The sequence below is a fragment of the Amphiura filiformis genome, chromosome 1, assembly GCF_039555335.1.
Source record: "Amphiura filiformis chromosome 1, Afil_fr2py, whole genome shotgun sequence".
NCBI lineage: Eukaryota > Metazoa > Echinodermata > Ophiuroidea > Amphilepidida > Amphiuridae > Amphiura > Amphiura filiformis.
Window position 1 is genome coordinate 41,037,287 of NC_092628.1, and position 18,178 is coordinate 41,055,464.

The 18,178-nt window shown below is 36.9% G+C and overlaps 2 protein-coding genes across 3 annotated transcripts in view; both read left to right on the forward strand.

The window, feature by feature from the left end:
* The first annotated feature begins 1,146 nt into the window (after positions 1-1,146).
* LOC140147057 (uncharacterized) lies at positions 1,147-12,555 on the forward strand. 2 transcript variants are annotated; one of them, XM_072168831.1, is made up of 4 exons: positions 1,147-2,036; positions 3,129-3,305; positions 10,914-11,135; positions 11,881-12,555. In XM_072168831.1, the coding sequence occupies exons 1-4, from the start codon at positions 1,232-1,234 to the stop codon at positions 11,889-11,891; spliced, it is 1,215 nt and encodes a 404-aa protein (XP_072024932.1). In that variant the 5' UTR covers positions 1,147-1,231; the 3' UTR covers positions 11,892-12,555. The 2 variants fall into 2 exon arrangements, with proteins under 2 accessions (XP_072024932.1, XP_072024938.1); XM_072168837.1 differs by lacking the exons at positions 10,914-11,135; positions 11,881-12,555 and adding an exon at positions 7,333-7,578.
* Positions 12,556-16,042: 3,487 nt separating this feature from the next.
* Positions 16,043-18,178, forward strand: part of LOC140147072 (vam6/Vps39-like protein) — an 87,708-nt gene continuing 85,572 nt past the window's right edge. Inside the window, exon 1 of the mRNA XM_072168847.1 lies at positions 16,043-16,226. Within this exon, the coding sequence (XP_072024948.1) occupies positions 16,154-16,226 (73 nt within the window). The 5' untranslated portion in view covers positions 16,043-16,153. The remainder of the gene's footprint in view (positions 16,227-18,178) is intronic.

Sequence of the window (18,178 nt, forward strand, 5' to 3'; positions counted from 1 at the left end):
ACAATATATACTTAAATCGACCTCAGATGACCTTTAACAATTTTGGCGCATCGACAATCTGACAATCTATACTTAATTCACCTCGGGTGACATTGACCTGACCTTCAACATTTTCGCGCTTACATGTCCATAACAATGTAACTCTTACAACTTCCTGTCAACTCTCTGATTCATAACTCTAAACTTCTGTCTGTTTGCCTTTTCTGGTTTTTTTACCATTAAGTACACTACAGGTGTTTTTTTTAATTAAATGGCTAAAAGTGATTGTGCAAAAGTAGAGTTTCATGCCAAATATTACAGGCCCTAAAAACTTTATTTGTGAACGGATTTTCATCGTTCATAAAACAAAATGTATGTTTGATATATTAATTATTTCATTTGCACAATTATTAGTAAGCCGGTAAAGTGATTGTGCAAAAATATAGTTTAATGTCAAATATTATAAGTCCTAAAACTTTATTTGTGAATAGATTTTCATCATTGACAGAACAAAATATATTAATTATTTCATTTATAAAATTTTTCTTAGTTTTCATCCATAGCGGTGTTATGGCAATTCAATAAAGAAAAATTCTGACATCGACTGCTCGGTGGAACAGATGGGTAAGTGCAATAGCTGCCATGTGTAGTTTCCATGTGTACATGAGTACAACATACTGTGTGTAAATTGCCAAATGTTCACAGGGTAGCTATTGCACTTACCCACTTCTTGACCTGAGCAGTCGACATTCAAATGGTCAACATAGGCCTACATGCGAGAGTTGACGCTGGGAAAAGTCGACGTTCAACCATGTTAACAAAAAAAGTTATTTGCAAATTGTTGATCGTTAAAGATCAAGTATTTGGTTCAAAAATATATAATTGTCACTTTAAATTTTAAAGTCACGTAGCAATAACAAAAGAAAACAATGATTCACCAGGTACCACAAAAATGGTTCTGAAGTAGAATTTATACTGCATCGCTGAGCGACGAGCGATTGGTATTTGACCAATGAGGAAGCGCGCTTTTTCCAACGCAACAAAAAAGTGCCCCACCTCATTGGCTACAAACCACCTCAGCGATGTAGTATAAAGTCTGCTTTACTCAGTGATCCGGAACAATAATTGCCATTGTTGTTACACTTGTTGCCAGACTAGATTTGAAGCGCTCCGTGTTTAATTCTCAGTATATTAACAGAACTATACAAATCATATCAACAAACTTACCTAGGTCGATTATCTGTAAATCATCATGGCAGTGTCTGCGATGAAATTCGCGATCGTTGTTTCTACAATCATGGCAACCCTCCAGAGCGGCAATTGTCAAATATTAGCTATTGGCCCGGGATTTCAAGAAACCAACTCACTACTGCGAAATGTCACGAATACTTCAGCTACTGTATCCTATATTCTGCAACATGTGGAACAATCTTTGAAAAACCAAGAAGATTTGCATATCGTCACTAACATTTTGCTTCAGAATAGCAGTTCTACTGCAGATTACATAGCGTCTATGCTACCGGAAATAATTCTACTCTTACTAAATCAATGGAGGTTGGAGAATGAATATCGCAATGACACTATTGATGTACTTCACAGCCAGCTTGATGCTCAGCAAGATAGTCATGATGAGACAAAGACCTACTTGCATAATCAGCAACACACACTGACTCAGATGGCAGAAACGCAAACGCAGATAGCTGAGACGCAAAATCGGACTCTAAATAAGCTGAGTGAGATAGGCGAAACACAAACACTCATTCTAAGTCAAGTAGTAAATTTATTGCAGATGCAGAGCCAACAACTGGAGAATATAACATCTACTATGAATACTATGGTGTCTGTTCTAGAGAACCAACAAGAAGACGTTCAGAACATTTCCCGTTCGTTACCAATTGTACTGGACCAGCAAGCTAATGAGATTGAACTTTTAAACCAGCAACTGTTGACCATGAAGAATTGTTGTTTGGAAGCTACTGCCGATGATTACGAGGTCCATGTAACAAAAGCAGAAATGACCACCAAAGAAGATGCAAGGACCACCGAAAAAGCTGCAGGTATTTTACCAATAAATGTCTGGCCCAGAAAGAGCAGTTTGTTCTAGCACAAATCTTACCAATGCACTTATCAACCCAAATATCACAACTTTTCAGCCCGGGGGGTGTAAATAAAATGTTAGTATTAATAATAGGCTGGCAGCTATTTCCAAAACTGACACTATAATGTGGCTCCTCTGGTGTCATCAGAAAACACTGTTTTGCATCTCCAGTCATTTTCACATTAATTATTGTGTGAGTTTTGAATGTCTTTTCGGAAGTTTTCTGTTCTTTTAGCTCTTGTGCTTTACATCTGTCATGTGTCTGCTGTTTCAAATTGATTGACAATGTGACGCTTTTACACACCAATCACTGTGTTAACCCTACGAAAACTACCTGCCGATTGGCCAAAAGAAGTTTTCATAATCAATTGGACCAATAGAATAATGTGAATTATTTGCAAAGCTCCATTGTGATTGGTAATAAAAAATGAAGATATCATTATTTTAATTGACAAATCAGAGGTTATGTTAGATCGGCAGGTAGTGCTCAGGATATTAACGCAGTATGGTATTGTCTTTAAGTAACAAGAGTAAATACAAATATTGTTGTTAAACTTGATAAACGGTATTAGTAAACGTGGGTGGTTTCACTTTTTATGGCCTTTCAATAATCCAGAGGAAATCCAATACCGTAAAACCTCGTCTAAAAGCATATAGAGTGCTTCTGATGAAAGCTGAATTAATCCAGGCGCCATTTTGAAATTTGAGCAAATAAATTACAAATCCATGCATATTCAAACAAGTATTATTGTAAGACCAATCTATTGTCTTGGCATATTTACGCATGTATCGTATTAATTTAGCTTTCATCAAAAACACTATATATGCTTGTAGACGAGGTTTTACGGTATATGTATATAGTAACTTTCGAATGTTCAAACCAAGAACATTAAGAACTTCCTATTACATGGATTTGGAATTCGTCTGGTTATTATCCAAATCAAATATCAATAGTCTACCTTATATTTGTTTTTATCGACAAACAATGGGTCAACAAAATTCATGTCGAGTGTTTTAAATATTCTTTTGTAATTTTCAACTTTCAATAAAGTGTCTCCTTTCGCGCCAGACGTTGCGTCAACAACAGCAACACTGACCAATCTGCCAGAAATTCTAACTCCTGTCAGTCCTGCAGAATCAACTACCGAAGAAGAGGTAACACAGCCTGAATCCACCACTCCTGTCAGTCCTGCTGAATTAACTACAGGAGTAGCGGTAACAACAGAAGGTATAAACTAAAATTTTTCCTATAAATTCTGGTTGTATCGTGTTGTTTTGTTTGCTTATTTTCGCTCTCGTTAGATGTAAAACGTTTATCGGTCGGAACCATGCCTTAATCACGGACGTTGTGTGAGTGCTATTGACTAGTACAGGTGTATTTTTCGACGGGAATGGACTGGAACTAGATGTGAAACAAATGTAACCTTAGGCAACATTCATGATCAACTTCTTCTTAAAATCCAAAGTGCAAAATGTCTTTGTGGTATAAGGGGAAGCTTCCATCATCTAATTTGACAATTTCAGATAGCTACAATAGTGCACTTGATTTCAGTTTATATGCACTACAATATTGTGCAAATTATGTTACAGTTGTCATATTTGGCAGATGAATAGTACTTATAGTGCTAATTAATCTAGACTATGGAGGTATTTGGACAGTACCCTCACTATATTAGAAAAAGGTCATTGAACCTGTTCAAAACTCTCACACCATCGTGATCCACTGGTAATAAGGATTCAGAAAGAGTATACTTTGACCTATCTATAGTGATGTACGGTTATGGAGTTATGGGCAAACATGTAACATTGTGACGTCATAGGTCCAATTTTGCCCCCGTTAGGATGGGGCGAAAATGAAATGCTCTGATTATGATGAAACTGGTCTCAAATCATTTGTCTTGCGGTAAGAAATCAGAAAAGGGATCGTTTTAACTCTATCTTCGATGCTTTCTTATCCAGGTAACACAACACTTTGTCAAGGTCAAATTGATACAATATAGAACTCAATGCAACTCAATAGGTATTGTCGATTTTGATGTGTTACTGAGATAACGAAACATCCTACATAGCACAAACTATTATTTTTCTGATTTATCATGGAAAGGCTAATAATTTTCAACAAATCGGAGCATTTTTTCAATTTTGCTCCGTGTGGTGTCAAAATTAGACATATATGACGTCTCAATGTTACCCTTTTTGCTCATAACTCCATAACCGTACATCGCAGATAGGTCAAACTATACTTTTTCTGAATCCTTATGACTAGGGGAATATATTGCTTGTATTTTTAACTAAGTCCGAGCAATTTTGAACTTGAACTCTGTGTAAAAGTTCAACGACTTTTCCCACCAAATTAGGGTGCTGTTGAAATGCCTCCATAGCCTATAATGATAAGACGTATAAGTAATCTATCTCTGCCAAATACAGCAAATTTAACATGAATTGCGCGATTGATACGGGAATTTATTGGACTACAAAGAAAACACAAATGTTTAACAGTTCCTTTGTAACACATATTTCAGAAAATAGCGCAATACCCTGGTACATTGTTAACAGAGTAAGTTTTGAATTTCAGCAAATGCTTGTGGACGTTATGCTTCGTCATACTGAGCCATTTTTGTAACACGAACTACGAAGGGTGGGTAGTGGTAACACTGGTAATCCTCTATATTTTGCAATATTAAACGTCATAATTATACGTTTATATTTGTTGGTACTACGGGTATCTTCTATCCCTATTCAGTGATACCAAAATGAGCACAAAAATTACACATTTAATATCGCTATAGCGTCATTTATTGTGCTTGCACCCTTGCAAAATTGCATTACGTTTTGTTACCTGGAGAGATTTGATCATGTCTCACCTCCTTTTTCAACCAAATCGACGGTAATAACTCTTCTAGTGAGGGATCAACATTTAACCACAAATTGCCTCTGGCAAAACTCACTTCCTGGGAACTGAATACCACACAAGGTCATTTTTATGTAACTCATTGACCCATTTGTGTTATATACTGCCTCCAGCTATAATGGCATCCTTGTGATCTGGTCAACTCATTAACATGTATCAACCTCAGGAGGGAATTCAATTTTTGATAAATTCTCTCCAGGTAGTGAAACGTAATGTGGGCAATCCTGGCCATGTACAAAAGTATAGGCAAAATTGATTGAATTATCCCACGAACCCTCGCTTTTCACTGGATTTTCTGCTGATCAGAATATAAAAGGAAAGTCTATATAGTTTAGCCCAGTTAGAAAGCCATAACCCTTAGAATGATTTCACAGAGAAATTATAAATCGTGGGTTTTTTTACTGGAGAAGCGTATGATGTGTTTAACCCCACCCTTATGGTAATTTTGGATGGTCAGCTCTAACCACGGGTAAGGCGGTGGGTAAAATTTTATCACTAAAATAAGCGTAAAAGATGGATCTACGATTCGCTGAAGTCATTTAGGTGTAAATGTATGTATATTAATGCGGGGTGACGGTACAACTCCCTCCCCCTTTGTAAATACTAAATACTAGAGTTAATGACGAGTATTTTCTTTTTTTATTATTATTCCCTGTGCTTGGAACTGGTGGAGGGAGAAAAAACATACACAATGAGCCACCAGTTCCCAACGATCATGAATCTATACATAATAAATAATAATTATTTTTAAGAAATGGGATATTAACGTTTAGCGACGTTTTCACGTATTTTTTTATGAATCTAATGATGTACTGAAAGTGTATGTAACTGGGATGAAAAGCCGACGATCAATTGAAAATTTTGACCTTTCACATTATTGATATACATTTTTTCCCCAAAAGACCTAATTTTTTTGGTGTTTTTGGTAAAAAAATACCATATCTTCAGTACATATCATTAGATTTGTGCGCTCTGTCATGCGCTTCGCGCTCGCCATCGCCGCCACCACTTCGCGGCGTGAGCGCTCCGCGCTAGAAATCGGGGCATCATAATCAGTTTCCAATGATTAGCATATTCTGATGAGTGTAGGTCGGCTTCGGCTGGCTTGCATGAAACAATATTGTAAATAATGCTTTAACCCTAACACTGACCCATGCTTTTTGGTATCGGAAGTCAGAGAAGATCCGAATTTTTCAAGAAGAAGAAGAATTTTTGACTTGGCACCCCCGGGATTCGAACCTTGACCCCTCGCATGCCAAGCGAACGATCGCGGACCGGAAGTTGCTCGGGTTATTGCTGCCCGGCCAGCAATTCCGTGAGCATATCACACTTCGGGTGATTGCGTCATCGCAGACCCTGGGATGCATGCATGTTATGAATTTTTCATCGTGGTATTTTGTGGTATTTACTGGTGTTATAGGGGTAGAGGACACTCTAATCTGGAAAAATACATCTTTATTAACCCTAACACTGACCCATGCTTTTTGGTATCGGAAGTCAGAGAAGATCCGAATTTTTCAAGAAGAAGAAGAATTTTTGACTTGGCACCCCCGGGATTCGAACCTTGGACCCCTCGCATGCCAAGCGAACGATCGCGGACCGGTAGCTGCTCGGGTTATTGCTGCCCGGCCAGCAATTCCGTGAGCATATCACACTTCGGGTGATTGCGTCATCGCAGACCCTGGGATGCATGCATGTTATGAATTTTTCATCGTGGTATTTTGTGGTATTTACTGGTGTTAGGGTTAATAAATCACCAAGTTTATTTTAAATGTATTCCAGCACTTTACTGTGGATGATTTACCTCACTTGGATTTATTTATCTTTAGATTTATAAAGTTTACTTCGAGGACTATTAAATATCAAACATATCATTTTTTAATCATTTGCCATAAAATGCGTATTATATCGCGAATTTCAAAAATCAAAATTATTTGATATCAGAAGGACATTCTTCGTATTCAGAATGCAATTCGATATGCCTGATGTGCTCTCATGTCCCACAAAAATACTGTCCAAACGTCCGTACCCCATCCCTTAAGGAACACAAAAGGACAATCATAAAAGAGACAAATACGATGGACAACGACAACGTTCACTCTCACCCACAAACAAAACAAAACACAAGCACCAGTCTTGTGTGTAACAAGGGCACACATTGCTACATGGTTACACCCATCTTGATCCTGCCATAATTAGTTTGGAAAAAAAAAGAAAAAAAAGTGAAGAAAAGGAAAACAATTCAAGGTGCTTCAAGATCAATGGTCCATTTTTTGATATGGAGTCGCAGTAACCTTTACTTTCAGCAATTTTAAATGCCGAGTATTTTCTTTTTATATTGCAGCTATTGATGCTAATCAATGCGTATCCAACCCTTGTTTGAATGGAGCAACCTGTACGGACAGAGTAGGGTCGTATACTTGTACTTGTGTGCCAGATTGGACTGGAATTAATTGCGACCAAGGTACTTTTAGTAATTTTATATGATTTGATATGAAAATGAATAATACAATTTTATTTAAAAAATAAAATATTTCCTAATAGCCTCCTAATTATGTTCTCGTAATCGTGATATATGGAGGGACCTGTGAAGATGGAATCAATGAATACACATGTCAGTGCGCCGCAGATTATACGGGAACCCATTGCGAACTGAGTAAGTATTCTAAGTAGTAGTAAGAGTATGAGCGGCGTGAGCCGCGAATATTCTTACAAACTAGTAGCACCCACCAAAATGCTCTTATAGAGGTGTCCTCTTTATGGCCATCTGTCTTGGTCTCAAACTTGTCATCAACTCCAACTTGTTTCTCTATAAACCTGTCACCAACAATTCCTTTACTTAAGAGGTTATCTACATGTAGGGTCATGGCAGGTAACTGGGTAATTCATTGAGCAAGGTAGACATGATAGATGGTCATTGTATGTGTCCAGATTTATAGACTGAGTTTGACAGTCTGTTGTTGTGTGACAACCTTAATTTCTTCCTATACATTTTTACCTTGCTTTCTTTACTTCTTCCTTACTGTCTTCCTTATTTTCTTTCCTATCTTTTTTTTTACTTTCATTCTTTCTTTCCTTCTTCATATGCATTTCTTTCTTTCTTTCCCTTCATCCTTCCTTTCTGTTTTCTTTCTTTCTTTCTTTTTCTTCTTCCTTCCTTTCTTTCTTTCTTTTCTTTGTTTTTTCTTTCATTTTTCATTATTATTTTCCTTCTTTCCTTTCTTTCATTCTTTTTTTACTTCTTTCTTTGTTTTTCTTTCTTTTTTTCATTCTTTCTTTCTTTCCGTCCTTCTTTCTTTCCATTTTTCCTTCAAAATCCAAACTATCAGTGTATTAAAAGAGTATCTTAGCTTTAACCAGCTAGGTCCCTCACATTGAGATGTTTCAAACATCTGTCAAATATGGTACATATCTCTTGTCACTACTATAATTAAAAGGGGGTCTCCTAACAAATATGATCTGGTTTAGTTTTGTATGTGAGGTGAAGGTCAGAGTATAGTTGCCTTTGCAAATCCAAAATATTGGGTATTGGTTTTACACCCACATATGTTTACAACATCAATCTGTCTCAACAATCTGTTATCAGTCAAGTATGTCACATATCTGTTGTCACTTAATTGAAAGTGTTCTCTTGTTGAAAGTTCTTTTAAAAAGACACAATACAGTTCATATTGCATTGTACAATTTAAATATGGAAAATTATAGCACTGCTGGAAAAGGGTACGGTGTGCTACTAGTAACCATAGCAGGCCATGTTAAAGGAAGGTGACCTGATGATATATTTGGAAAATTCTTCAAATTAAAACTTATATTAAACATAAAAATTAATGTCGTCCATTTGAAGCATTCATGCAAAAAGAACATGTAAATGTTCCTTGTAAATGTGACTAATTGAATTATAAACTGATATCAAATGAAGGTAGGTGATAAAATATTGAAAGTAGGAGTTCCAAATCGGTGTATTTCCGAAGATATCATCAAAATATTGTTGAATTAGTCTAAAACGTGGTATACCACAATTGAGACTAATTTGGCAGTTTTTTGATGATTTCTTCGGAAATATACTGATTTGGGACGCCTAATTTCAGTATGTTAATGAGAAAAATATAAGCTTTCACTTCACACCAAAATCTGCATTTTGATGGGGGTAAAGTGGGGGATGTTTAAATCACATTGGCAGTATATAAAAACGATTAAAATGAAGTAGCCTAGTGCACCAAAATCCCTTTTAAATATATTTATTTTATTATTATAGCTTGGAATGCATGTAGTTTTAAAAATTGTGTAATTGTTATATCTCCTGAACTTATGCACCTTGTATTTTTTTTTTTTGCAGCCATTTTGTATTGATATCATTTTGTTGAAAAATAAAGGTTGTTATAAAGGGTTTAAAAATAGGGCCATATCCTTCATATCAATAGAATCAACTATTTGTCAACGTGTTTTGTCGTTGAGATGGGGGAGGGAGGGAGGGGCATTATCTCAATATGTTGTAGTTTTATCCTGATGTGTTTTATCCTGCTTGAGTAAGTGCAATATATCGTGTTTCTTGAATCATGGGGCTTCTTGCTTTTAATATAGTGCTGTTTAAAAAAATGTTTGTACTTTTAATGTGTTAATAATCTTTTTAAATTTTATGTGTATTTATAGTGCAATACTTTTGTTTATTTTCATGACCAGCTTGCAAGTGTGGGGTCCATTCATCTCTTAGATGCCAGTACTTATTTTGTAACTTTTGCTGGGCGCTGGCAGCTCTTGCTTGTTGGTCTAATATTGCTGTATATATTTTTGAAATGCCTAATGAATAATAAATAAATAAATTAATTAATTAATTAATTAAATTTTTGAAAAAAGGGGGGTCTTTTGGTGACAGGAAAACAAAAAGGGGGTCATTCGGGTGAGACGGAGTTCAAAAATTAAAAGGGGAGTCATTGGGTTAGAGGGATTTGAAAAATGGGGGTCAATGTGGCCGCACATCCCCGTCACCCATTTTAGTGATTGTCCCCGAGTATTTTTAAATAAATTTTAAAATCGGTAAAGATTTGTTTCTCAATTACAATCGTTATAAGATTTAGAACCGCTCCTTTTTGGCGTTTTAAAGATAAAGATATTGAAAAATCAAATCACTTGACTGAATATTCAACATGTTCAGTCGAAAATGATTTGTCCTTAATTGCAGTCAGCAAAAGATTGAAAAACTAATCTTTTCGAGTTAAGAGTCTGAAAAGTTATGAGAGTAGCAACTGATACTGCCATACATGCAATAATTACGTTATATTGGTCCATAAACACTGGTTACTTCCCGACACGGAATCCCCCGGATATTGTATTCTTGTACTCGGAGCTGGTGGTGGAAGAGAGGGGTCAAATCTAGGGGGATGCTCCTTGCGGCTATCACCCTGTCCCGCTTCCAAATGCAACTGATGTGCAACAAGAATTCATATCAGCTACAATTTGTTTATTACTGCTTGGATTATTATCAAGTTAAAGACCCATTCAGTGATCCCAGCGCAAGTGTAAAAAAAATTTAAATTGTTTATAAATTGCTTAAAAGTGAAGGATAAGTCATTCAAATTGTCATTTGGTATTTTTGAAATGTCAAATTTGGCTAGAAACGAAGAAAACAGCAGTACTGAAAAAGTTGAAGCCCCATTCAAATACATGTAGCTAATTTAGATACTGTCAGTATCTAAATTACAGATTCGTGTAAGATGTCTTATTTTGTCTTTTAAAAATACACAGCTTTCGGCTGAACCACTCGCAGCCTATGTTAGCACATCTATGACAATGACAAAGGTACAAAAATCTGAATTTTGATGATTATTACCATCGTTCAGATGAGCAAATCACTGAATGTGCCTTTAAATGGTGGCTGTGTCCAAATTTCGAGCTGACATTTTATTTACTCTTTTATTTCTTACTCAGATTCAACTATTATATATTACCGACGGTTAGTAGCACATGGAACGGCACTTCCAGTGCATTGGACCCTGCCAGAGTTTCCGGTAGATGGCTTTCAGATTGAATATAGATTGTTAGGAACTTATACTTGGAATGTCATATATGCCGAGGCAAATGAAAGAATAACATGGTTGGAAGGGTTAACCAGTGGGGAAATGTATGAAGTACGGATATCTATTATTAAAGGTTTGTGAAATATTTCAGTTATATTTTTGGCTTATTGGCTTTGTTACAAGGTGCTATGAAGAGGGTCCCAGGTTCACTTGTTTTTTTAGCATTAATGAATAGTCATTTATTATAATACTAACAATGTGGTCAAAAACCGTAGACCTGTATGACAAAAATGCAGATTTTTGTTTTTGCATGTTTGGCCACCTTCAGTGCAGTCTCGATGATTGTCGACACCAAAATCACTACTAGTATTTAATCAAAACGAAAGAATGCACAGAAAAAATACTGAGTCAGTTGACATCATTTTGATGAGTCTATGGTTTGTCCTTGAGACGACACGCTTTGACATTTTATTGAGTCAATTGACTCATCACTAATGAGTCAAGTGACTCAGTAATGAGTTAAATGAGTCAATTGACTTGCTTCAAATGAGTACTGAGTCAGTGTATTCATTAGTGAGTTAATTGACCCGTTCAACTCATTACTGAGTAACTTGACTCATTAGTCAATTGACTCAATAAAATGTCAAAGCGTGTCATCTCAAGGACAAACCAAAGACTCATCAATTCGTCAACTGACTCACTTCACTGAGTCAAGAGACTCATCAATGTTGTGTCTGTGTTCCCACTTTTTCAATCTACTATTTTTGTTTTTACATGTTTGGCCACCTTTAGTGCAGTTTCGGTGATTGTGTGTAGACTCCAAAATCACTATTTAATCAATCACTCAATCAGAATATATGTTTTACTTATTTCAACAGGAGCCGACTGATCAAACCACGAAATTAAATGATACTGCATAGAGGACTTCAATCCAGCTCTACTCAGGGATGAAATACAAAATAATTATATTTTTTCACAAACAGGGGATGTCTTTCAACTCAATAACTCTCATAAAGTCTTTAGTATTGTGGCAAATTCTTTTTTTATTATTTCATTAGAGAATGAATTTGGAGAAAACCTTCTGACTAATTACAAACACTCGCTGAGCAGCAAGACCTTCCCTCTAAGCTTTTAATCCGATAAGCTGATTATCTATTTGTTTTCATGAATTGGAAGACATTCTTTGATGTATTACTGAGCTCAATCATCTGAAATTACTGGAGCGTGAGCCACCCAGGCTGGTGGCCCAGCATAGTATTTTATTAACAGAAGGTTTTCTCCAAATTCATTTCCTAATGACATTTATAGATGCAAGTTTAAGGAAAAAATAGTTTATGTGGGTTAAACCATTCCTTGAAATTCAAAGAGATGATGACTAACATATTGCATTGAAAAAAGATAAACTCTCTCTTCATTATAGAAAACAAAATGATTTTTAATTTATTGGTTTTTTGTTAATTAATTGTTTTTAATAATTTGTTACAATGTGCATGTACTTGGTAGTTGAATATATTTTTGATTTGCTGCTCTTTTTGTCTTTGTTTTAAGTGATCTTTAAGTGGTTCTTGTGATTTGTAATTTTGTTTATTGTGATTTGGTTTTGTAATAAAAAACATATGAAATAAAAAAATATTTGGAGCCGTTTTGATGTTTATTAATGATGTTATGGCAAAGAATATTGTACTTGTGGGCACGCAGGTGCGAAAACGTTATCTTATAAAGGGATGGGGTATGAACGTTTGGACAGTATTTATTGTGGGACATTAGAGCACATCAGACATATCGAATTGCATTCTGAATACGAAGAATATCTTTCTGATATCAAATAATTTTGATTTTTTGAAATTCGCAATGTAATACACATTTTATGGCAATTGATGTTTTTGATATTTAACAGTACACGAAATAACCTTAATTAATCTGATGATATGTACTTAACGTATATGTAGGTGGGATAAAAAGCCGACGATCAATTGAAAATTTTGACCTTTCGAATTGAAGATATGGATTTCCCCCCCAAAACACAAAAAAACAATTTGGTCTTTTGGGGGAAAAAATCCATATCAGCTACATACACTTTAAGAATATATCATTAGATTTATAAAATTTACTTCGAGGACTGATATATCAAAAATGTGAAAAATATCAAATTTTAATAATTTGTCATAAAATTTGTATTATATCGTGAATTTCAAAAAATGAAAATTATTTGATATCAGAAAGACATTTTTCGTATTCAGAATGCATTTCGATATGTCTGATGTGCTCTCATGTCCCACAAAAATACTGTCGAAACGCTCAAAACGCTAATTCCAGATCCCTTAAGGTATAGATGATGACTTCAGCTGACCTCGTCAGTTATCATTAATTTTTAAATCTCCTGCTTGATATCCTCAGGAACAAACAACAAAGGAAGAAATCAATAATACATTTAAGTATTATTCCGCGATTCGGTTAAGGTAACCGTTACCTCATCTTCGGACAATGCATGGTCGAGGTCCAATGACCTATAACCTTTTTTCAAAACGCCAAGTTATTCAATCAACCACTTTTATTGGTCATTCGGATGAAATCAGTCATTCAGGGGAAATGGAAGGTCCCGTGGAAGGAAAAAACTCTGAGAAATTCAAAATTTGCCCCCTCAAAATAGGATTCCTTGGCCTTTTAAAACCCCAGAGCTTCCGGGGCCGCTGCCCCCTTGACTTCTGACTTCGTCTGTAACATCAATGCTCATCCTGTCCAGGAAAACTGGGACACATTCAAACATGTCCTTTCCGATCTCATGATTAAACATACCGGTATTCCTAAAAAGAAAGCCACCACAAGACACAATTTGCCTTGGTATAATAATAAATTGAGATGTATGCAGCGCAAATTAAAAAGACTTTATTAAAAGCAAAGAAAGATAAATTCGCCTGAGGACGAAGAAATTTTTACTACGGACGACAGCTTAGAAAAAGCAAACATTCTGAACAGTTATTTTAAGTCGGTTTATAGGAAAGAGGATACCAACAACATCCCTGATCCCACTGGCGAGAGAGTTGAAGACATTCCACCTCTTCATATCAGTGTGAACGGCGTTCAGAAATTACTGGAGGAGTTAAATTCCAATAAAGCGTCTGGACGGGCCAGATACCTTCCAGAATCTTAAAGGAGTGTTCCACATAGCTAGCATCTTTACTCAGAGCCTCCAAAAACTTCCAAACAGGTGATCTACCGCTTGATTGTCTAACATCCCATATTACACAAGTCTTCAAAAAGGGAGACCGTAGTTCACCATCAAATTACAGGCCAATCTCTTTGACCTCGATCTGTTGTAAAACAATGGAACATATTTTAACCAGTCATATTATGAAACATTTTGATTGTCATCAAGTTCTCACCGAATCACAACATGGGTTCAGAAAAAGGAGAGGATGTGATACGCAACTTGTCCTTACTACGACAGATATTGTTGAATCCATGGACAGGGGTTGTCAGGTCGATGCCATATTATTGGATTTCTCCAAGGCATTCCACCGAGTTCCACATAAGCGCCTTTTAAAAAAATCATTATGGAGTCACCGGGAATATATTCAAGTGGATTGAGATCTTCCTAACCAAGAGGAAACAGTGTGTCGCCCTCGATGGTATTCAGTCTCAGCAGAGGTAGATTCCAGCGTGCCACAGGGCACTGTTATTGGACCGATGAGCTTCCTAGTTTTCATCAATGACCTACCTTGCTGTGCCCGGGTTGCTGTGTGAGTGCTGGTACAAAGACCAGACTCTTTGCCGATGACGCATTCATCTATCGAGAGACTGGCAGATGATTTTTAATACCGATAAATGTTTCAAAATGAACTTCACAACTAAGAAAACCATCAAAACCTTTCCATACACATTGTCCAAAAAACTCTTGAGGCAACACATTCTCATCCGTACCTTGGTCTGAAGTTTTGTGACAATCTACGTTGGAAAGAGCATATCTCTGAAGTCACAAATAGCTGTAAGAAGATACTGGGTGTCATCAGAAGGAACTTCAAAGCTTGTCCTACATACATCAAGTCTCGCCTCTATTTGTCAGAAACCTACGCAAATAACTTTTTTCCATGGACAATTCCACACTGGAACGGACTACCCCACGACATTTTAGACATACCAGACTACGGAAACTTCAAGACGCCATTAGGCTACCTCAAATTCGACAAATCCAGTCTTAGGTCATTGGTTTTTACCAACTCTGATGTGATGCGGGTACCCGTTTATTCAGAGGATAGCGTCCAGATCCAGATCCAGAGACCAAAGACGCGCCTGATACCGCCCCCCGGGGGGATCACTCAAATATGACATTGTACCGCGGTACGCATGCGTGACCAATTTTTTTTCAAACACCCCTAAACGAGTTTTACCCTAACAGCAAATTTAGCCCCTTAATAAGGTAATTTAATATAGAATTTACCCCCTAATGAGTTTTTTGGCCAGTAAAAATGAAAAAATGTACCCTTTTCGGACTCGTAATTTACCAAAAATTTGAAAAGGTACCCTAAACAAGTTGTTCAGTTTCAGAAAACTACCCTTATTCTTGAAAATCAGTGTTTTTTAGACCCTAAATGCGTCACTCGCGTAACTCGCCTTGCCTAAAAAAAAAAACCCCTTTTCCTTGTTTTTTTGGTCACGCATGCGTACAGACCAATTATGTGAGTGGCCCCCCGGGTACCGCCCACACCCTTGTAACTATTAACTATAGTCCCCCGGGGGCTATGGCTTTAACCAGTGACACCGAAAGGGGGTCCCTTTTTACTATATTTGTGTGTTCGCGCATAAGATGGCTTAAACAGGCCTGACACAGACGTTATTCATTGTGTTTTGCTGAAGTCATCCAAAAATGGAAAAATTCATAGAAAACTATTCATCATGTTCTGGAACCACTATGTGACCATGACTTTTTTCTGACTTTTAGCTCACCCTGATATACACGAAGTCGATCCGGTTTAAGTTTACTGCAAAACATGATGACGCCCTCTTGCGTCACATGACATATTGCAAATGGCGAAATGAACACCGACGGTCGAACGAGTTAGGAAACTCTCAATAAAATCAGCTCGAGTGCGTTCCTGTAGCAAAATCAAAAGTTGTTAATAGCCCTGAGTGATTCCATGAGGTTCTGTTACAATGCATGATGCATATGAAGCTAAACCAATCTTGGAAAAGCTGCCGTTGGCGATAGAATCGATAGCATGTCATGGTAAGCTTACCTATTTGTTTACAATTTTAAATACTAAAAAGTGTTATTCAGATTTCCTTTTACAAATTAAGCGTACTGCTAGCCGTCCAGCGCGTATTGTTTTGCACAAGCTCCAATGCACGTACGCTTGACGTCGCGCGCATATAGGCGATGGTTCAGCTGTCAAAGGAAATCTGAATAACACTTTATAATCAAATTTAAAAGTAAGACTTGGCCAAACTGGAACACTGTGAACGCTAGTAGCTCCGCGATAAACACACACGAATATAGCGTGGTACAGAAGAAAGTATACATGCGCCTTACACTGCGTACACGCTTAGTACACTACGTGGGTATACCGTCCCAGTGTCAGTTCCACTATAGTACAAGGAACTTATACGATGTCCTCATTCACAAACTGATACGATCTGTCCATCGTATAAGACTGTCCCCGTAAGGCAATGTGGTGAAGGAATATTACACAGTCAAGAATAGGCTCCATCATTTTTTTATTAGGATCCCTCCAAGTCTCCCAAAATATCAAAAGCGTTGCACATTTACTTACTTAAGACTGTCCTTTTTTTTTTTTTGCTTAGACAAAGTAGGGCCAAGCTACCTAGAAATGGTCAAATTTTGGCAAGAAATATCTCTGTGTAATCCTATGTAAGTCCCATATCACATCGTTATCGGCGATCGTGATTTTCTGAAGTTTGGCTGGTACCCACTAGCGCCATGCACGTGACATGACACAGCTAAAATAATCGACCGGAAATCGGGGATCATTAAAACGTCAACAAATTTTAAAACACAGAAAGCAGTAAACTTAATGGCGAGCGGTCCGAATTTTGAGCCATACAAGTTTACGTGGTGAACTAGTTCCACTAATTGAAACTCCCGGCTCCGACCGGGAGTTCCAACAGGTGCTGTACCGCTGGGTGTGTGTTTGTATGTGTTTAATGTGCATTCACATACACACTTACCCGTCGGTATGACGAAAGTGTTGCTCCAAAAATGATTGCAAATTCCACATTTGTAATCATTTTTCACCACAAAATATGATATGAAAACACAGGTGAGCAATGTATGAATTTATATATGGAGAGGTCAAACAGGTTGTTAATTATTGTCAATATTAATATTTTGCGACATTTAAAATGAAAATAATTAACACTGAAGACATCCTATGGCACCTTCTACAACTTGAGAACAAGTCCTCAAATGTTCAAAATTTGTAGTTACTACAACCCAGTGTGGGCAAGTCATACGTCATATGCAACACGCATGTTCCAGTTTGGCCAAGAATTACTTAATTTGATTATAGCAAGCATGCAGGGTAGGGTGCATCAAACGCCCCTCATGTCATGCAGATTTTTTCTACCTATTCTTAAAATGTGCCATTGGGCTAGAAAACACCCTGTGTAAAATTTGAAAAAAATTGAAGGCAGGGACGGATTTAAGCAGTGGCCCGGTGGCCCGGGGCCAGTGGATTTTGCGTCGGGCTAGTAAACTTCCAACAATGCTGGCCCGGCGGGCCACTAGATTTTTGAGCCTGATATAACACTTACGAGACAAGATATCAGTGATGGTCATATTTACACAGTTTTCTGCTCTGCCTGTCACTTGAAATTTATATCTTTATTCAATGATTTTTTTTGTATAATATTTATATTCTCTTATTCTTGCGTTGCTAGCAACTTAGAAATATACGGCCGCTTTTTACAATGATAGCAGGCCTATGTACTACTTTAGCTCTTCCATGCGCTACATAATTATATCTGATGATGATAGCGATACCGCAAATACCGCCTAGTTTGAAACTTTTGGAACTAAAAAAGGCAGGACTATTGACTGAACTTGTGTTAGTGACTACACTCTCTACATTCAGTACATTCAGTACAAAACAAATTAAAATGTTAAGGTTTGCTTGACTTTAAGGGCTCGGATAGTGATGTTTCCACATATTTTTTGTGGGA